Raw genomic sequence first — 21,774 nt, 5'->3', positions numbered from 1 at the left:
AATAAATCAAAAATGTTAACAACATGATAGTTAGTGCATACCATAATATGTACAGAATCAATTACTCCTTCAATCCTTTGAGAATGTTGTTTTTCGTTGAGAATATTTATCTCTGAAATCAATAATAAATATTTTCATATTGAATATATACAATGTAAAAGTTAAATCAAGTAAAGTCATCAAACAATAATTGTCTTCAATAAAAATACAATGTAAATATTTACATAAATATTGTATACCATAAATATATGTAAATATTATTTCTATGAAAAATAATAAATTACACACCCAAAAGTGGATGGTGAAATCTTTCAACATCTTTAAAATCTCATATACTTTCAATTGCTTACAATATGAAAATACTCACCCATTAGTCATTAGTTTTCACACTTCAAGTTGATGAAGGATCCTCAGCTCAAGGCATCGAAAACAATCCAAAGTTGTTCAAAAAAAAAGTAATTACAGAAGTACAAGAAATAACATATAATAACAAAAATAATAGATAATAATAAAGTAGAAACTACAACAAAAACAATACGATAATTGAAATATCAAATCAAAATGATCAAACCTAATCTTTACACAAAAATGAAGTTGAAAATGCACCAAAGTAATTACTTAGAAATTTACATAAAAAAGAGTTTATTTTATAGTGAAAAAAATTAATATTACATATTACACCCACGTTTAGGAGGTTAAAAAAAAAACTTAAACATATTTTTAGGAGGGTTTTTCACGTAAAACCTCATAAATATTTAGAATTTAATTTTTATTTTCCTGTATTTTAAAAGTTTTTCATATATTTTAATATTTAATTCTTATTCCTTATATTTTAGGAATCTCTTTATAAATTTAAATATTTGATTTTATTGAATTTTTAAGAAATACTTTTTTTAACCATATATTTTAGGACTCATTTTTCATGTATGAGAAAAAAACCTATTAACATTAGTTCTCCATATATTTTGTTCTTCGCATATGTTTAGGATTCTTAAACTAATGAAAAAAAATATTAGTTGTAATTCTAATGATTTCTAATAAGGGAAGGTTTTATCATAAATATATTTAATTAATTTTCAACTCTTAAATATTAGAAATAAATAGTGAAAAGACGATTTTGTCTAAAGCAAAGACTTTTAATGACGGACAAAAAGTTCAGACGACATTTCTAAGGCCCTTCACACGCCCTTCACACTTTTAATATATTGCAAGGAATAGTTATTTATCATATTGATATATTAAGCATAAAAAATAGCACATATCAATAAAATAAAAACTAAAACAAACAATATGATAATCGAGATATCGTAATAATATGATTAAACCTAAACTTTACACAAAAAAAATTAAAGTTCGATTGAACATTGACTACCACATGTATTAAACAGAAATAATAGCAAATCTACAACAAATAGTAGGATAATCAAGATGTTAAAAAAATATAATTAAATCTAACCTTACATGAGATGAGATGAAGAAGACTTTGAAACATAATTAAGGTAATTTTTTTTAAACAAAGGAGTCACGTAAAAGAGCCAAGAGCTTTCTGGTTTACTGGCAGAGTTTTGACGAATTTCATATCATTGTAAGGAGACACTTTCGGAGGGCATTGAGCTTCTTTCCCGGATACATTAAACCAGATAAGCAAGATGGTAGTAGGATATAAACTAACTTGCTCTTAGTAGCCGTTTGACCATAAAAACTACTTTCTTTTGGAGTTGGAGTTGTATTTGACCAGGTCTTTTTTTAAAAAAAAAATAAAAAAATTTAGACTTTTGAAAAATCTTTTTAAATATGATTTTATGCCCTTAACTTTTAAAAATTATCAAAATCACTCAACTACTAATTTACCTACTAACATACAACCAAATGTTGAGAAAATGATTTATATGTCTTCAATAGATAAAATAATTAACAACAAACTAATTATTATGATTGTTATTCTTCTAAAAGTTGAATAAAGATATCACAAACGCGAGCTAAATAAGTTTATCTAACCATAATCGAATGAATAGAGAAAATATATTTTGATAACTATGATTGATGGATATAAATATATTTTATATATTCTTAAATTTGTTGATGAAAATTCGTAATTACTTTCACTTGAATTAATTATTTTGTTGAATTTGGTCTTTTTAAAAAAAATTACGGATGAATTATTTTTGAATAGTGCTAATTTTTTTGCTTTTTCTTTATTGATGATATTGATTTTCCTTGAATATATTTTTTTTTTGGGTAAAGAGAACAAACTTTTGTTAAGCTAATTACCACACTCGTCTCTGTTCAAAATTCATAAAATCAAAATAAGGTAATCGTCAATATGGATCGTTACGTTATGTTTGATATGCGACTTTATTGATCAATTTTTAATAATTTATTAAAACCATCATAACCATTATATGACACATACAGAAAATTAGAATGGCAAGAAAAAAATATTAAATTTCTCATTTTTAAATAACATAATGTATTAGGCCTTATATTTTTATAATACAGTCCATTCAAAACAAAAGTTGATATATTCATAGATTGTCATTTATTATTTTTTACTTCACGTTAGTAAATTTTGATTAAAAGGAAAAAAAAAGATTATAATATCTGTAACAATTAAAAATGATGTTGTACCATAGAAAACAAATAATAAATTTTTTCTTGGTGGTTGGTTGTAGTTATAAGAGGGGTTTGTGTAAAAATTTAAAGATTGAGGTTATATGTAATAATAAGAGAAAATGGTCAAAAGTCTTCCCCAACCTTTACCCCAAATCCCAATTACACACCTATACTTTGCGGGGGTCCTATGACCCCCCTGAACTATTTTAAAGTGGAATTATTACCCCCTGAACGCTGACATGACAAGAGAGTGTGTTTCACTCTCTTTAAAGAGAGTGAGAACAAAAATTATTTATTAAAAATTTATTTTTAATAGTTCTTTATTCATTTTTAATTATTTTTTGCTATATTCATCTTCTTTCTTCTTCTTCTTCTTTCAAACAATGGCATCCAAGAACTCTCTCTTCATCACATATTACCATCCCAAAATACTCTCCTCATAAAATAAAAAGCTTCAACAACTCTTCAATGGCTATCATGGCCAAAATCTCTCCACCATCATTTCACCAATGCCGCCAACGTCATCAACATTTTCACCATTTCCTCTATTTGACCACTACTTCACATTCCTTCATTTTCTCCCCATATAAATCTTCAAATTTTTTTTTCTGTCATTGTTCAATTTTTTCAAAATTTTGTCGAAATTTCAAGAATTAAGAATCTAACATAAAAAAAAATTAAGAATCTTTAAGACAACATTGTTTTATCCATATCATGTTATTTTTCACCACACTTCAATCCAAGCCAATCTTTTAGTTCAAATTATGAGTTTTATCTCAATTCTCTCTAAAAATTTCTGTACTGTTTTCCACCGGAATGGCTTCACAGTCGCCGGTGGAACTTTTTCAGCGACCGGATGGTACTCAAGAGAAGCGCATTGATGTTGCACACCTAACCCAAAAGAATCTGTAGCTAAATCGACCTACAACACTGAGAAATTGAGTAATAAAATAGCGATCTCTAAGTCAATTTCGGATGAACAATGGTGTAGTGTTCAAGAATTTATTTCCCTTGTGAATTCGGGTGTTCAAACATTTCCAAGTGGTGGAAATATTAACAAAGATGAATTTCCATCTAGCAATGCAGAATTAAACATTTCCATTGACCAAAAGTAGAATCCCAAAATGGGCGATTTAGCCGCAATTGCGACAAAATCAGAAAAAACAACCCCCGTTAGCCGTCATCACCACCGCCACCCCCATTAGCTGCCACCGCAACTCTCACCTCCATTACCTACATCGTCACCGCCATCCCTCCCTCACCCCTTTTTATCAAATTTACGGTGAAATTAAAAAATAAAATATAAAATTCAATTATATGTGAGAGATTGTTAGGAATTTAGTTATCTTTGTTTGTTTAATTTCATTCAATGATATAGATTAGATGATAATTCAAAAATATTGATATTTTGTTTGGTGAGAATGATGAAATTTTATTTTGGGTTTGTAAAATTGAAAATGGTGAAAGATAAGGGGAAATAATAACTTAAAAAAAAAAAAAAATTGACTGGCCAAATGCATGTGTTTCACCCTTCAGTGAAGATGTGGTTGTGACTTTTTAGGGGTGTAATAATTCCATTTTAAAATAGTTCAAGGGGGTCATAGAACCCCTGCAAAGTATAAGTGTGTAGTTGGAATTTGGGGTAAAGGTTGGGAGGGCTTTTGACCATTTTCTCGTAATATTAATATGAAAGTTAGAAATGGAAGTGAAAATTGTGAAAACAACAAAAAGTTGTTTTCACTTTTTGGAATCCAACTCCGGAATAATTTTTTAAATTTTCATGGCCAAACACCACAATTTTTGGAAAGTAAAAAAAAATTCGGAAAAAAGGAAAAAAATTTTATGACCAAATGAGCCCTTAAAGTAACTAATCCTAACTGTTCTTCAAAAAAATAACGTAGACATTCATTATAACATAAAATATATTTATAAGAGTGTAACTATATTTTTGTTTTTTTGGATTGTAATATTTTTTAAAATAACAAAAGAAATCAATCCTACGGTAGTTTTACATAAGTATTAAGCAATTTTTCTTTTTCCAAAAATAGTAGGAGTTTTCCAAGGAGAAAAAAATTATTTTACCAGATTATTATTAGTACTAACAAAACCGTAAAGCTATGAACAACTTTTATGATAGTTTTGTTTTTCCAAACCTACAGTCAGCTTTTATGGCAATTATTTTAGTATATTTTTATTAACATGTATTTTATTAAAAAATTTTAAGAAATATTTTTTTTAATTATATATTTTAAGACTCCTTTCATGCATGGAAAAAAACTTATTAATATTAATTCTCCATATATTTTGTCCTTACCATATATTTAGGATTCTTAAACTAATGGAAAAAGTATTAGTTGTAATTCTAATGACTTCTAATAAGGAAAGATTTTAACATAAATATATTTAATGAATTTTCAACTCTTAAATATAAGAAAAAAAGAGTGAAAAGATGATTTTGTCTATTAAGAGTATTTTAAATGAAGGGCAAAAAGTTCAAATTATTTTTTTAAGGGTCTTCACACTTTTAATATATTATATAGATATATAGATTATAGATATATATATATTCATATAACATAAATCTCCATTACAAAAAGGATAACATACACACTCTCTCTATATATATATACTAGACGTGATATGCCCATGCTTGCACGGGCCCGACAGAAGGATTTAAAAGAAAATTTTGGGTCCAATCCAAGGAAAAAGATTTAATTAATGAGCTTTGACGACTCGGCAACATCAATACAGTACGCCACGTAACTCATGTAAAATCTCTCTCTCTATATATATATATATAAAGCTGAAATATAGACATGCTGATGTGGCACTTTCATGATCAGCATTTCTATTTATCTATTTTCTTAATTTTTTGAATTTATTTTTCTGTTTTATGTTAAAAAAATCTCCAAAAAAACAGTTGCTATTTCCACATTATCAATAATGTTTCTTTGCCTTCTTTATTATTGTTAGAAAAAATGTGGCCCCTCAAATTTGGAGACCTTAGGCGGTTGTTTTTTTTCTAAAAAGGTTGAGCCGACACTGCTTAAACATGAAGAAGTCTTCAATATTTATATTACCTCTTAATTCTTGCTAACATAATGATAATGAACATTCTAAATTTTATATTTCTTCATATTCCTCTGTTAATAAGAAAAATATCACTTATGTGTTTATTATTGATTTGACTTGAAAAATGCAAAGGAAATCATCAGCACGGATACTGTAGAAGCAATTATGAGATGCAAACAGTCAGTCAAAGCAAACGATGGTATTAACAATTTTGACTGCAAAATTTCAAATGAGTCATAACGTTAGATAGATATAAATGTTCAATTTATATTATCAATATTTATTTTTTTCAGACTGTACTCATAAAATCACACTAAATATGATATTTTATTTTGAGATAATATCCTATTTCCCCCTGAACTATACCCAAAACGACAAACACACCTCAACTTAAAAGGGATTCTATTACCCTGAACTAATTAAAAGTGTAATTTTGACACCCTTAGTGCCTACGTGGCACAACATACTGAAGGGTCCACGTACACGTGTGTGCCACGTATGTGTCACGTAGGCACTAAGGGTGTCAAAATTACACTTTTAATTAGTTCAAGGGGGGTAATAGGACCCTCTTTAAGTTGAGGTGTGCCTCAACCGTTTTGGATATAGTTTAGGGGGTAATAGGGTATTTTTCTCTTTTATTTTTATTGTTTAATATCCCTCTTTATTTTGTATCATTTAATTACTAGAGTTGAGAATTGTAAAAATTATAGAATATTTATATACGTGATTCTACAAAAAATATAATAATGTGTTATGATTTTGAATAAAATAGGAAAAAGGCGATCTTTTGAAGTTCACAATGCAAACAATATATAAGTGCTTACCTTTATTAGTATCATAACTGTTTCATTAGCTAAGATTTAATGAAATTATTTAGGGAGATTTTAATCGACACATTATTTGAAACTTTAGTTATTCGCACGAGTCATCGACACATTATTTCAAACTTTAGTTATTCGTGCACAAGTCAATCCAAACGATTTCTCTTCACATACTGAAAGCAAACGATAACCCCTTATGCAATACTTTGGTGATATATATATATATATATATATATATATAATTTTTCTTAAAAAAAATCAAAATAAAAAAATTAGCCAAAATTGAGTTCATCATCATCTTTTGTTAAAAGATCAACAAATTTTCATCGTTCATTTAGTAATCTTCTAAGAACTGAATTGAAAGCATATAAGTACGTTAGAATTTGTGCACAAATACAGAGCCTAAAACTTAAATTATTATTACACCTTCAAAAATATATCTCGATCGAGATTAATTAAAAAGATTTTTCAAATGTCAAAGTCACATAAATACCAAGAACATATTCTATGTGAAGAAAATATCGTGTGTAGAGTGAAATTGACTCTTCACGCACACATACTCTCTTTCTTTTGTCTCTTTTTAATATATGTCAATAAAAAATAATGTTCATTTAATATCTATGTCTAATAATTTAATAAATTATATATAGAAAATAGGTCGCATATGAATGTATCTCAAAAATTTCATCTATGCTATTTCTGATAAAATTAAAATTATTAATATGATTAAAACTCGCACAAAGCGCGGCATATTTCACTAGTTGTAAATAAATGAATAAATCTACAAGGTTAAAGTAGAAATCTATCTTAAACCATCCCAAATCACCTTCAGTTTCAACCCAATTTTTGGCTTCCGGTTTCAAGTATCAGTACAATATTTATCTGTTTCTATTCCTTTGCATTTTCATCTTGAGCAGAACCTCAAAGACACATAAGGTGCCACCACCTTACAATGGCCAAGATATCATGAGATAAAGATTGTCATGTTGAAATACTTCACCAGTATATATGTTTTTTTAATGGCAAATGATACCTTGTCATGAACTCTATTTATTCCTAGTACTATTATTATAATTTCGCAAAGAATAGTAGTATTAATACTACTACAGACACTTAAACCTGTCGAATAGTAAGACAACCCTCTATTATCTACCAACTTTCTACACTAACCTGGATTTCCACATCCGATTATCTACCAACTTTCTACACTAATCTGGATTTCCACATCCGATTATCTACCAACTTTCTTTCTACACTAATCTGGATTTCCACATCCGATTATCTACCAACTTTCTACACTAGTCTGGATTTCCACATCCTCCTCAGATTTAAGATCATGTTCTCAGCTGAAGACGTGCCAACCCAAGGGATGCTATCTCGGTTGCTAAATTATCAATTGAAAATGGCAAGCTGTACATAAAAAGATCACAAAAGGATGCAGGAAGTTCTCCTCAGTTATAAACATGTCATCAATCTTGAAGATGCAGAGTGGACAAACACAATCAGCAGTTCAACAGCAAGCTGTAGTTTTCAGAAAAAACATAGCATGGCATATTTTTAGATTATACATAAAAACCAAGGGATTCACAGAGTAGATGGAAAAGGCAAAGCGTACTCCACAAGAAAATGGGCAACTAATAAAGTTACAGAATTAAGTGTGATCCAAGACACCTGCAAGTGCAGAATCAATTATTCAATACTACTTTATCAAGAACACCCACCTAAAAATTGACACAAATCTTCCATGTCTTTTTCCCCAATGCAAAACTTATGGTCCTGCCAATCGGGAGGAATGATGATGCTGATAATAACAATAATAATATGTGACACAGTTTTCATCAACTACTGACATCTTGCAATACTGAGCTACTATGGAATTGCATTTATAGATGGTGCAGGATCGATCTCTTCAAGGCGGAACTTTTCATCTTAATATCAGCCTCTGTGCCTTCACCATGTCCATCACCAAGGAATATGTCAAAACTCTAGTTTAGTAAATGTATTTTTAGTCCTATTCACACTGAACATCAACTTCTTCTCTTCATTATCACTTACCATAAAGCCTTGCCATGATCCTTTCTACAAGACAGGAAAGAAACAACATCCCACTACATCTTAGCTTCAAAGTAATAAGAGAAAAGAGATTAAGAAGATAGACAAGCATACAAACTCTTTTTCTTGATCATTTTAAGAATTGATGCCAATGCATTAATATTTTATTCTACAGCAAAAATATCCTTATTACATTATTATCACAGAAAGAAAGTGACTACATAACCCTCCCAAGTTTATTTCATAAACTGCATTACTTCGAGACTGGAGGTCTAACTTGCACCGCTTTCCTTCCCTTTAACCTGTCTTACAATCTGACTGCATACGATTTTCTACAAGGAATACTCGTGCAAGCCATTCGGAAAATACAATTATATCTCGAATGACCTCTTCAAACATCTCTACAAGTAAGTGTTTAGAGAAGATTGGACACCTCTGAATTGTTAGTCAAGTACAACATACAGGGGTGAATGTTTAGTCAAGTGATCAACTAAAAATTCACAATGGTCAAACAACTAAATATCAACAGCAAGATATTGCTAGTGTTTTCTTAGAGGAAAGGCCCGTCAATGTGGAACTTGACCGCCTTAAAATGGACAACTCAATGTAGCCTGCAGGCATTGTTTCAGCGATAAAGACGCAACACTTGAAGTGTGGTTAGGCACATGCCATAAGTTCGAACTATGTCATTAACTAAAAGCCTAATATTTAAGTGATGGCAGTGTAGAGGAGCAGGCTCATACTCCCCCTAGTTCCGAACTTGTGAGCACAATTGGGGTTGGGCTAGCTAACTCTCACAGAATTTTTCGTTATCAGGAAAATAATATAATAGCTGATCTCCAGCAATCTTGATCACTAAGTTGAAAAATAAAGATAACAGTGGCTCATCCAAACAAACATGATCTCCTTTTTAAGTAGAAAACAAACATGAACAGGAAACCAATCACGCTATGGCATACCTCCAGTAAATCTACTTTTTCATCAGTTGATTAGCTTCTAATAGGGCCAATAACAAGCACCCTTAACATTAAAAACTCTCATCTTCCATTTGCACATATAAAGGAGCTTACTTTAAGTAATTATGCAGATAGCTAAACCAATCTCAACTCTCAACTACGCTAATGTAGGTATAATCAGATGCATCAAGAATCAATAATATTTCCTCTCCATATGTGGCATTCATTGTTGAACCCATCTGTACGTGGCATTCATTCTTGACCCCACCTCTCTCCCGAAATCCTAACCTATACATTTTTTCCACAATATTCACTCTGTTCACCATGCTCTTTGTAAGCTTTATCTATCATCACCTTCAGGTTTTTTCACCACTTCTGTAAATGACAGAGCACTTGAATGTTGAAAGCTAATTACAGTCCAACAAAAGTCATGTTTCCATTTCCTCATAATTCTCCGATAATTATCAAATTGTCAAACCGCTTTAAGGTACATCTGTTGTTATCATGTGCCACATCTATCTACGGTAACAATAATTGAAATCCAAATGGCTCCACCAATGCAATGCGAGAATGTAATTCAAATCCGACTAAAGCTAAGAAATTCAAAATGGCATCCTTCTCTGAGAAGTGAAGAAAAGAATAGGTACTAAGTGAAGAAAGAAATGTAACAATTGATTTTTTACATTCTAGAGAACAAGTGTGTGTGGTGTCTGCTGAATTAAACTCACGGGGATTTTGGAGAGTTTTGAATCAGCTAAGGAGAAGACACGTTGATACCTACCTCACGAATTAGTAACCCTTTTTTCGATATTGTGCTTTATTTAGGTGTATCACATATACACATCCCTCTCTTAGTTACAGGAAAAGGATAAACAAACTCTATTGCAAAATATTACAGAAAATATAAGAGGAATCACATAAGCTCATCAGGAAAAAAAGAAGTGCAGGCAGACATAATACATACATAAATCAAATCCAAGCAACAACAACAAACCCATTTTATTCCCACATAGTGAGGTCTGGGGAGGGTAAGATGTACGCAGTCCATACCACTACCTCCGGAGAAGTAGTAAGGCTGTTTCCGATAGACCCCCGGCTCAAGACAGGGAATAGAAATCCAAGCAACAAATTTCATTAACGGGTTCGGGCAACTTTTAGTGTCATAACTTACATAACCGAATCATATCTATCTTTCTAATACATTGAACAACAGCGCCATTCTAGGAACTTCCAACTCAAAAGTAAGTTACTAAAGTGAGGTTGACTAACCTTCCATGGTGTCAACAAATCCCATGAAGGATGAAACGTGCAACACATAAAGTGCACCGAAATTATCACCATATGAATTTTCGAACTTGATCACTTCAAATAGAATAAGTCTGGACATATCATCAAACACTTTGGGTGCATATTCCACTTCAATAAGTAGGAAATTACGAACATTCAGTGCAATAAGCAAAGATTTATCAAAGGCAAAAGCTTACCAGAATTGAAAACTGAGACCAGACACAAAGCAACCATGCATATCCTGTTTGAATCCGAATCAAAAACCGCTGGCATGCAACTTCATCTCTCGGATAAACATGCCACGACGACGGCAAATGTAAAGATAAAGGTACAATTGAGATTGATGTGGTGGTTATTAACTGTCAATACTTGGCATAAAAAAATATTATCCAAAGTCTAAGATATCTCACATAAACAAAATTATATATATAAAGATACTGCTGTGCTGGCTGTTGAAGTTTGGATTGAAAGACACGTGGCAGAGATCACGAAAAGTCCAAATTGTCCTTCGGTATGAGTTTTATGAAAAATAAGCGACCATGTCAAAACCACCTCCTCACCCGTGATTCTACTTAGTAGAAATATATATATATACTAGATACTTAAACCCGTATCAGTACGAACCCAACATATGTTGTATACGTTAATCTTAATTTATGTAGCACAAAAAGTATTTAAAGTGTCAATCAAATTTTTATTAATATAAATTTTTAAATAATTTAAGTTGCTAATCATTGTGATTCATAGTATATTTCATGTAATTTAGTAATTTATGTTATTCGCTTTGTCCCAATTTTAAAATTTAGTGAGTCAGTCAAATTTTTTTTACTAATATGTTTTTTAAAAATATTTTAAGTTGTTAATTTTTGTGACTTTAGTATCTTTTAATGTAATTTGAAATAATTTATGTTACTTGCTTTATCGAAACTTACGTAACACTATTAGAATTTCAAAATTCAATCATATTTTTTACTATATATTTTCAAAATATTATAAGATGTTAATAGTTATGACTTATAATTATTTTTTTGCATAATTTTTAAATATATAATATTTTATCAAAATAAAGTAAGTAAATAAATTAAAATAAACAAAGTACTAAATTTTTAAAATATGTTAAATTTGAAAACATCATTTGGATCAACAAATTACTAAATAAAAATAATAAAACATGCAAATTATAAAATGTCAAAACTATCCCGAATTTACGTGACACAAATATAATTTAGATAATCAATCAGATTCTTAATATGTTTTTAAATATTTTAAATTGTTAGCTATTGTAATTTATAATATTTTTTATGTAATTTTTAAATAATATATGTTACTCTCCTTATCCAAATTTTTGTGGCATTGATATTCAATTATATTCTTAAAATAATTTAAGTTTTTTAATTATTCTTAAAATAATATTTTTTCTTCTATTCCAATTTAAGTGGCACTGAAATAAATTTGAGAGTCAACCAAATTTTATGATTGAAGCAGCGAAGTGAATATGTCCTAAGTAACTTATAATACCTAATTAGAAGTGATATAGCAAAATTACTATGAAAAAATATTTGTGGAAAAAAATTAAATGAGTCTCATAAAAGATATCATGTTAATTTAAAACATCAAGAATTAATTTACCATTTTATGTCAAAATTTTTTATTAAATATTATTAAATTCTTAATACCTAAATGACTTATAATAATTAATTAGGGGTGATATAGTAAAATTACGATTGAAGCAAGACATGTCATAAATGTCTATTTTACCTTTTTTTATTAAATATTATTAATTTTATTATATGTAAATGTCTTACAATAATTAATTAGGGGTAATATAGTAAAATCATGTATCAAACATGCTTGTGAATTTTTTTAAATAAGTCTCATATAAGATGTCCTATAAATTTAAAACATCAACAATTGATTTATCATCTATATCTGTTTTATTATTTATTAAATATTATTAATTTTTTAATACCTAGATGACTTATAATAATTAATTTGAGGTGATATAATAAAACTACGATTGAAGCAGCTGAAACAGACATGTCATAAATGTCTATTTTACCTTTTTCTAATTAAGTAATATTAATTTTTTTTATATATATAAATGACTTAAAATAATTAATTAGGGATAATATAGTAAAATTACGGAACAACTAAAGCAGGTGAAGAAGCAGACATGTTAACGAAGAGTTGCCTGCTTCTTCACTCTTATTAATAGTAGTAATTAGAGTCGTCAATATGGGTTAGGCCCATTGACCGACCCAACCCGGCCTGTAATTTGATAGAGTTGGGCTTTAGTTTTTGCAGCCAATTTAAGAACGGAGTTTTTTAGCCCGACCCGGATAAGCCCATTGCCTGTGGCCCGTGAGGCTTGAGCAATGTGAGTTGGGCTAGCCCGTGGGCCGACCCGTAAGTCAAATACATACAACTATTTAGATTGTTTATTAGTATTTTTATTTGGTTCGAAGGATATTATGTCAAAAATTATTTAATTTCGCTATTAGGAGTATTTTTTGTGGTATTGGAGACTTGATTATCAACACTATGTAATATTGTCTGGTAATATTTATATTTATTAACATTCTAAAATTAAATTATAAAATATTAATTTTTAAAAAGTAGGCTAGCCCGTGAGGCCTGTAGCCTGTAGCGTAATAGTGTGGGCTTGACATTTTTTGGCCCATCATTTTGATGGGCCAGCCCGTCCTGGTCTGACCCATCAAACTCAAAGCCCATGTGGGCTAGCCCGGATGGACTGGGCCAACCCGTATTGTTTTATATATATATATATATATATATAACAAGATTTGTATATATATATAAATGAGTACACATTAGCTAATAAATACATATATAAATAGATACATATATTACCCTCTAAAAAGTCATAAGACAATCTAAATACAAATCCAACACTATCCAAAAATACATATGTAAACTTCATATGTATATATATAAAAATACAAATACATTCACATGTCTCAAATGTATATATATACAATAAGATTTGTATATGTACACAAATTAGTATTCATTAGCTAATAAATATATATACAAATAACTCTTCGTCCCAGGACTTGAAATTTTGTTTGACTCTCCGATTTCTTTTAATTTTCTTTTTTTCTCGGGTCTTTGTATTTTGGGGGGTTTTGGAGATGAAGGTTTTTTCAATTCTTTTTGTTTCATAATTTTGTTCATTTTCTCTATATCATTACCATGCTTCGACCTCACCTCTTCCACATTCATTGATTTCTTCGACTGTATAATATTATAAACTACTTTAACAGCTTCATCTTAAGTTAATCCAATACTAAATTATGGTGGATTATCATAAACTAAATTGATGAGTGGTATATAGCTATTTAATCTTCTATATAGTGTGTTTCTACCATTAGAGTAGAACTCCACAATACAACAACAAAAATCTTAGAAATAAAAAAAATCGCAATAACAATGATGAATAAAAAAAATACAAAATATGTAGAATGTGTGAAAGAGATAACATGCAATAACTGCAAATTAATAACTATCTTAATTAGTGGAGCACAATCTTTATCTACAGAGAGAGAAAAACGTGAGAAAATGAAATGAAAATCTAAAAAATATGAGCTATTTGAGAAAAAAAATAGTAAATTAAGAAAGAAAAGGGGTAAAGTGTTGGAGTGAAAATAGGAGAGTTACCCCTTGATAACTGTCACTCAAAAAAATATTATTTTTGCTATAAAACATAATTTTATGAAAATATTATTATTTATCATACTTATGATCTTAAGCTTGTCACTTCTTATAGTTTTTTTCCTTTTTTTTTCCTTAGAAGTGTTGAGGAACTAATTCAAACCCTTTCAATTAAAAAAAAAAAAAAAATCACTAATGTGCAATTTCCTTTTTTTACCAATAGCAAGGCAGATTGAACAACTCTATCAAATTAGATCGATACTTACACATAGATATCCCTATTTTTCCTTTTGAAGATTCTTTAGAATTTTCATCACATGAAACGTGAATAACTCGTTCTTCTGACTTAAAAAAAAGGGGATACTTCTGATTCAATGGGTGAACAAAGTATACACTCCATATACACCGTATATATAGTCAATATACACTCCATTATCTTCATGCTTTTATTGGTTGTACGTACATTATGCATGTAAACATGGAGAGTTATGGGACTTTAATTTCACCAGTTGGTCATCTTGATTTCTTGTGTAAGGACACTTTCGTAATTAACACGTGATACGTATTTTTTTCTTCTAGTTGGTTCATATATAAGATGAGGGTTTATGCGAAATAACCTCGCTATCTCTATGAGATAAAGATAAAATTTACGTATATTTTATTTAGCTTTCACTTGTGAAATTGCACGAAATATATTATTGTTATTGTTCTTGATTTGGTCCATGGTAATGTAATTGTTCTTCAAGGGCGGCTCAACCTCATTAAAAAAAAGACGTCCGCCTTAGGCCCCCAAATTTGAGGGGCCTCATTTTTTACTAATAATATATTATAGAATTTTTTAAAATAAATATTATTCATAGAAAAAATAAGTTTTTCATATAAAAAGTGTTATGTTCGGATAAAATAAGCAATACCACAAAGTAAAAGAAAATAAGAAGAAGACACACAAATTTACGTGGAAATCCTAGCGGGAAAAATCACGGACAGAGGAGGAGGATTTTCACTATAATGGAGAGCAGTACAATGAGGAGACGAAAGTCTCCATGATATATTTAAAACATCCAAAACAACCCACTAAATCACACTTATATAATACGTGCGTACAAATAAATAGGCTCAAAAACATACTGGTCACAAACTCTAACAAAAATCACAAACATGGATCGTACCACGAACTTTTCAAGGCCGGATCAACAAAATTCGGATCACAAACTCTAACCAAAGGAAAGAATTATTAGAAGAAGTTCATATATCTAGAGTGTTATGTCTCAATAAAGATTAAATGCATAGATTATATTATTACTTAAAAAAATTTAATTAAAAAAAATTAATTATATAAATTTAAAAATAAAGTTTATTAAAAAAATTATTTTTTAAAAAAGATTTAATACTTTATTTAATTTTTGTTTAAGGCCACGAGTATAATAGAGCCGTTCGTATTGCTCTTTTATGTGTCAATGGCAATGGTAAGCTTTTACAACAGGGGACCCCTCTGAATTTATCATTTTACACCTAATTTTCATTTATAGCCATATACACATGTTATCCTAGTGATGTTTTAATGCATAGTTAATTGAGTCATGATCACTTAATTTTGTATTTATTATATAAAAATTATTTTTCTTTCATTCAATTTATAAATGTCATTTAATTTTACTTCGGTCATCACAAAAGTTACTATGATCAAATTTTATAATAATCTCACCAAAAAATGACGTGACATTCTTAATTAATGTATTTACTTAATTAATACAATTAATATATTAAACTGATATTATATAGACAAAGTCCATATAAGTGTGTTTGCATGAATTGTACGTGGTTAGCAGTTGTAATCATTCAATTTGTATGAGATTATTAAAGTTGATACGTGATAAAAAAAAAATTCTCTAATGTGAAAATTTATTGTAACAACTTTAGTATACTCTTTTTTCTTATTTTAATTAGAGATATTTTTATTTCAATTTTATTTCGCATTAAAAGATGATTAAATTTTGAAACATTGGCCCTGCCCATCATAACTCAGCTAGTACAAGTGATAGGTAGCAAGATTGGGACACCAACCACTAAAAGCTGGCTATCATTTAAATCATGCCATCTGCCAATTGCCTTACCATTTAATTCTCCGTCACATTCGTTTTTTTTAGTCCGCTTGAAAAAAAAAAAATTATTTTATCATAATTAGAAATAATATAACTTTAAAAATTTCCTTTCACCCTAATTAAAATAATTTGCAATTACACAAATATCTAAGAATGACTTTAGATCACAAATTTAAAAGATTATTTTTCTTTTTAAATACTGTATCAAGTCAAACAGCGTCACGGGATGGAGGGAGTAATTTTTATGTAGTATATAAATCTCCACTCTATATATTCCCCCAACCATATGTAGTGAAACATATCAACTATTTCTTCCTTTTCCCAAAAAAAGAAAAAAAATCATCTTTCCAATTATTACCAAAAATGCCAGAAAAATCCCTAGATTATCCTCATTCAATAAAACTAAGGTATGTCAAATTAGGTTACCAATACCTAATTAACAACATTTTAACATTCTTGTTAGTACCAATTATGCTAACAATTCTACTTCGAATTCTTCAATCAAGTCCAGATGAACTGTTCAGTTTCTACGACTCACTTTCCTTAACTTCAATTCACATCATTTGTTCATTGTTCATCATAACTTACGTAACAACATGTTACATTATGTCACGTCCAAGGACCATATACTTAGTGGATTACGCGTGTTTTCGCCCTCCTATCACATGTCGTATCCCATTCGCATCCTTTATGGAACACGCGCATCTTATTTTGTCCGATGAACCTAAAAGCGTGCGCTTTCAGATGAAAATCCTTGAACGTTCTGGTCTTAGTGAAGAAACCGCGTTACCACCGGCCATGCATTATATTCCACCAACACCTACAATGGATTTGGCTAGAGAAGAAGCTGAGCTTGTTATATTTTCAGCCATGGATTCACTTTTGGCGAAAACTGGTCTAAAACCTAAAGACATTGATGTCCTTGTTGTCAATTGTAGCCTCTTTTCGCCTACACCTTCGCTTTCGGCTATGGTTATAAACAAGTATAAATTGAGGAGTAATATAAAGAGTTTTAATTTATCTGGAATGGGATGCAGTGCTGGTGTTATATCAATTGATTTAGCTCGTGATATACTTCAACAATACCCTAATTCAAATGCTGTGGTCATTAGCACAGAGATTCTCACTCCAAATGGCTATTTAGGTAAATTTCAAATTTAAAGTTTACTACATTTGAGTTCAAACTTATATAAACTAAAAATTACACAAATTAAACCCACAACTTAAGTTTCACTTATTACAAAAAATCCCATCGCTCCAAACATATTACAAAAATCTCATTTTTCTCTAAAAATACATATCCATAGTTTCTATGTATATGTCGGCCCTGTTATGTATATGAATCGGCTTTGTTATATATATGACGGTCTTGTTATGTATATGTCGGCCTTGTCATATACAAAGATTTCTATGTATATGTTGGTCTTGTTATGTATATGAATTGGGAGGGTAGAGAATAAAGTAATTAAGAAAGTGGGAGAGAGTGTAAATAATTCTAATAAGGTTGGAATTTTATGTTATTTTTACTTATATAAATGTATCCTTCGACCATCTAGTTTACTAACAAGGCTGAAATATACACCACCTATATATATACTTCGATGTATATGTTGTGTATAGGTATGTATATTATTTATACATAGTGTTCATATAGTATATGTATATATTGAATAAAATATACACTGGTTATACACCCTTTTCACATTCTGTAAACAAATAGCTCAAAGGCGTTTCATATATAACACGAAATTAATTAAGAAAAAAATAGAAAAAGTATAGAAATTGTGAATTCAGTAGATTTGACTCAAAGATCGTAATATAGAAAAAGTAGAAATTGTGAATTCAGTAGATTTGACTCAAAAATCGTAGTATAGAAAAAGTAGAAATTGTGAATCTAGTAGATTTGACTCAAAGATCGTAGTATATGTGTCAGGTAAATTAGTATATACGTATAAATAGTTTGTATTTCGAGCCCAACAATTAAAATGGTAAATGAGTTCAATAATTGTCCTAAAGTTTAAATTTTGCATTCGCTTCATCATCTATCTGTCTTTCAATTTAGGTAAAGAGAGATCGATGTTGCTTACAAATTGCCTATTCAGAATGGGAGGAGCAGCCATACTTTTATCTAACCGAAAATCGGATCATAGGCGGGCCAAATACCGTCTATCACACATAGTCAGAACACACAAAGGTGCAGACGATAGATCGTTTAGATGTGTACAACAACAAGAAGATCCAGAAGGGAAAGTGGGCATAAATTTGTGTATAGATCTCATGCAAGTGGCAGGAGATGCATTGAAATCTAATATTACAACCATTGGACCACTTGTTCTACCCGCTTCAGAACAACTTCTCTTTCTTCTGACACTCATTTGTCGGAAAATTTTTAAGGCTAAAATGAAACCCTATATTCCCGATTTCAAATTAGCGTTTGAACATTTTTGCATACACGCCGGTGGAAGGTATTTTTCTTTACTTCTTCGAATTACTCGAATTATATGTTGAAGAATGTTATGAACCAACTGTCCACACAGAGAAATGCTAAGGAATTTATAAGACAAATGGGTTCTCCCACCTATTAGACTAGTCTTTTGGGTTGGGCTCTCCCGTTTGGTTTATAATATTGGTAGTCTCATTGAGAGTCCCACGCGTTGAGCCGTGACTCGAAGTGATGGCCTGCACGCTAGAAGTGGTGGCCTGAACCCAAGAGGGGTGCCAGCCGTGACCAACGAGGATCGATCCACGTGTGGGGAGCCGCGCATTGGGCCGTGACTCGGAGTGGTGGCTTGTGTGCTAGTAGTGGTGGCCTGGACCCAAGAGGGGTGCCAGTCGTGACCAACTGGGCATAGCCATGACCAATGAGGATCGATCCACGCATGGAGCCACGACTCGAAGTGGTGGCCTGTGCGCTAGGAGTGGTGGCCTGGACCTAAGAGGGGTGCCAGCCATGACCAACTGGGCTCAGCCGTGACCAACGAGGTCGTTAGTTCTCAAGCGGAGGCGATTGTTATGAACCAATTGTCCCACATTAAAAAAAATAGAGAAATGTTAAGGGAATTATAAGTTAAATGGGTTCTCCCACCTATTAGACTAGTCTTTTGGGTTAGGTTCTACCGTTTGATTTATAATAAAGACGCATCAAAAAGTTATTTTGAAAAAAAAAAATCGTTATTTCTAACTAATATTATAATACATAAAAAGACTATATAAGAATTCTTCTAAAATGTACCTAATTCAATACATGTATCATAATTCATCAATACAAGTATCATAATTCATAAGTTAATGTTGGACCTTTTTTATTTCGTAGTTGATGAAAAAATCAGTCATATATCCTTTATGTTAACTTTATTTTGAGCTGACACCATCTTATCGAATTTAGGACCTTTGTCTGCTCAGATACATCATGATAAAATTTATGATATATATATTAGATTTTTAATTATTAACTGAATAAATTCGATTCATCTACTTGAAACGAATCTATTTTATTTATCCACCAGGGCTGTGATAGATGAGCTGCAGAACAACCTGCAGCTATCGGCGGAGCATGTAGAGGCCTCGAGAATGACGTTGTACCGGTTCGGAAACACATCATCGTCATCACTATGGTATGAGATGAGTTATATCGAGGCAAAAGGAAGAATGAAGAAAGGTAAAGTGACGTTGAATTACGTGACCACATCATTTAAAAATTTAAACCGTCTCCACAAAAACAAACATATAATTTCAATTACTTGATTATTATATTATCAATGACTGATTCAGAAGTTTCACTCATGGAGTTCAAAAAATAAATATATAAAAAAATAATACAATTAATGAGAATCAAGCCCTGCATGTTGTTCAGGCCTCAGGGTATTCAAAATACATACATACATGTATATAAATATAAAGAAAATTATCGTATATATACAGCGCAATATTTTATCGAGGCAGTACGAGTGAACCCCCATCCGGCAAGATCCAACCTTATTAATATTATATTATGTCTCGACAGGTGACAGGATTTGGCAAATCGCATTTGGAAGTGGATTTAAGTGTAACAGTGCTGTATGGAAGTGTAATAGAACAATAAAAAATACTCCAATAGATGAACATAATCCATGGGCTGATTGCATTGACAGATACCCTGTTGATATTCCAGATGTTGTTAGGCTCTAAGAAAAAAAGACAGCTCGATCGGTGTATTAAAGTTTCTGGTATATATGGGGTTCGAGAAAGGGTTGAAAAATAAGAGTTTATTGTGTGCAGCATAATCATCTTTAGTTAATTCATTTTCTTCTCTTTATTTGAGGACAGCTCGATGCACTAAAGCACTCGCTATGCATAGGTTCAGGGAAAAGGACCCCACCGCAAGGGTGTGTTGTACGCAGTCTTACCTTGCAGTTCTGTCAGAGGTTGTTTCCAAGGCTTCTCTTCATTTGAGGAAATTAAAATTCAGTGTGTTATTTGCTTTAATTTGCATGCATATGAGGTTTTCCTTTTTCCCTAATTAGTCTAATTGTGTGTTACTATAATCTGAGAATGTATTATGATTTTTAATTTATGTGAAATAAAGTCGAGACAGCTATATTTGTTGGTACAGTATAATTAATATATTATTGACTATGATAGAACAACAAGAAAAAAAGAAAAGGACCCCTATCATGTGACGATGTTTGAATTTCGAGAGTGAAATGAATTGTACTTTGATCACAATTTTTTCATATATCTTACAGATATTATATGAATTATTGACTAGAGTATCTTGTTACTAATATGTAAACTTCTTTTTGAAAAATCAAAAGATTCTATCTCCTAATGCATGTACAACATAATACTCAATGTAATTCCACACAATAAAATCCTAATATAGACCAAAATTATGAAATTTGAATCTTTGAAAAATAAAAGATGTTACATAACCTGTGATTATTATAAGTCATTCAATATTGAGAAATGAATAGAAAACAATTAAAGCATTAATAATAAAGTATCTGTTAATTTTTTAAAATGATCAACAATAAATTGTAAGTGGAGAAAATATTAAATTATTGAGAAGAGCATTTGGTCTGCAATAACTATATGGACATGCATTTATTTGTTAACCTACCTCCATCAAGTTCTTTTAGTAGTACTTTTTTATGTTTGGTTTAAATATAAGCAAGTTCAAATAATGTGTTTGGTAAAATATATTATGTATAAGCATTTTTT

At 30.4% G+C, this 21,774-nt stretch overlaps 2 protein-coding genes across 7 annotated transcripts; one reads left to right on the top strand and one right to left on the bottom strand.

Moving 5' to 3' along the window:
- Positions 1 to 8,098: 8,098 nt before the first annotated feature.
- LOC107847633 lies at positions 8,099 to 11,347 on the bottom strand. Of its 6 annotated transcripts, none has more exons than XM_016692010.2 (4): positions 10,999 to 11,326; positions 10,784 to 10,930; positions 8,562 to 8,585; positions 8,099 to 8,454 (listed from the first exon to the last, which is right to left on the bottom strand). In XM_016692010.2, exons 1-4 carry the CDS (start codon positions 11,072 to 11,074, stop codon positions 8,390 to 8,392), a joined length of 312 nt encoding a protein of 103 aa, XP_016547496.2. In that variant the 5' UTR covers positions 11,075 to 11,326; the 3' UTR covers positions 8,099 to 8,389. The 6 variants fall into 6 exon arrangements, 2 of the variants coding, with proteins under 2 accessions (XP_016547496.2, XP_016547497.2); XM_016692011.2 differs by having other exon boundaries at positions 10,784 to 10,912; positions 10,999 to 11,324; XR_007047056.1 differs by having other exon boundaries at positions 8,099 to 8,625; positions 10,784 to 10,893; positions 10,999 to 11,345.
- A 5,387-nt stretch (positions 11,348 to 16,734) lies between these two features.
- On the top strand, positions 16,735 to 21,163 carry LOC107848496 (3-ketoacyl-CoA synthase 6). Its single transcript, XM_016693274.2, has 4 exons — positions 16,735 to 17,719; positions 18,638 to 19,040; positions 20,082 to 20,233; positions 20,579 to 21,163. Exons 1-4 carry the CDS (start codon positions 16,939 to 16,941, stop codon positions 20,740 to 20,742), a joined length of 1,500 nt encoding a protein of 499 aa, XP_016548760.1. The 5' UTR covers positions 16,735 to 16,938; the 3' UTR covers positions 20,743 to 21,163.
- The last annotated feature ends 611 nt before the right edge of the window (positions 21,164 to 21,774 follow it).

The sequence above is a fragment of the Capsicum annuum genome, chromosome 11 (genome assembly GCF_002878395.1).
Source record: "Capsicum annuum cultivar UCD-10X-F1 chromosome 11, UCD10Xv1.1, whole genome shotgun sequence".
NCBI lineage: Eukaryota > Viridiplantae > Streptophyta > Magnoliopsida > Solanales > Solanaceae > Capsicum > Capsicum annuum.
Note: the sequence above shows the minus strand (reverse complement) of the source record. Positions and strands in the feature narration are given on the sequence as shown.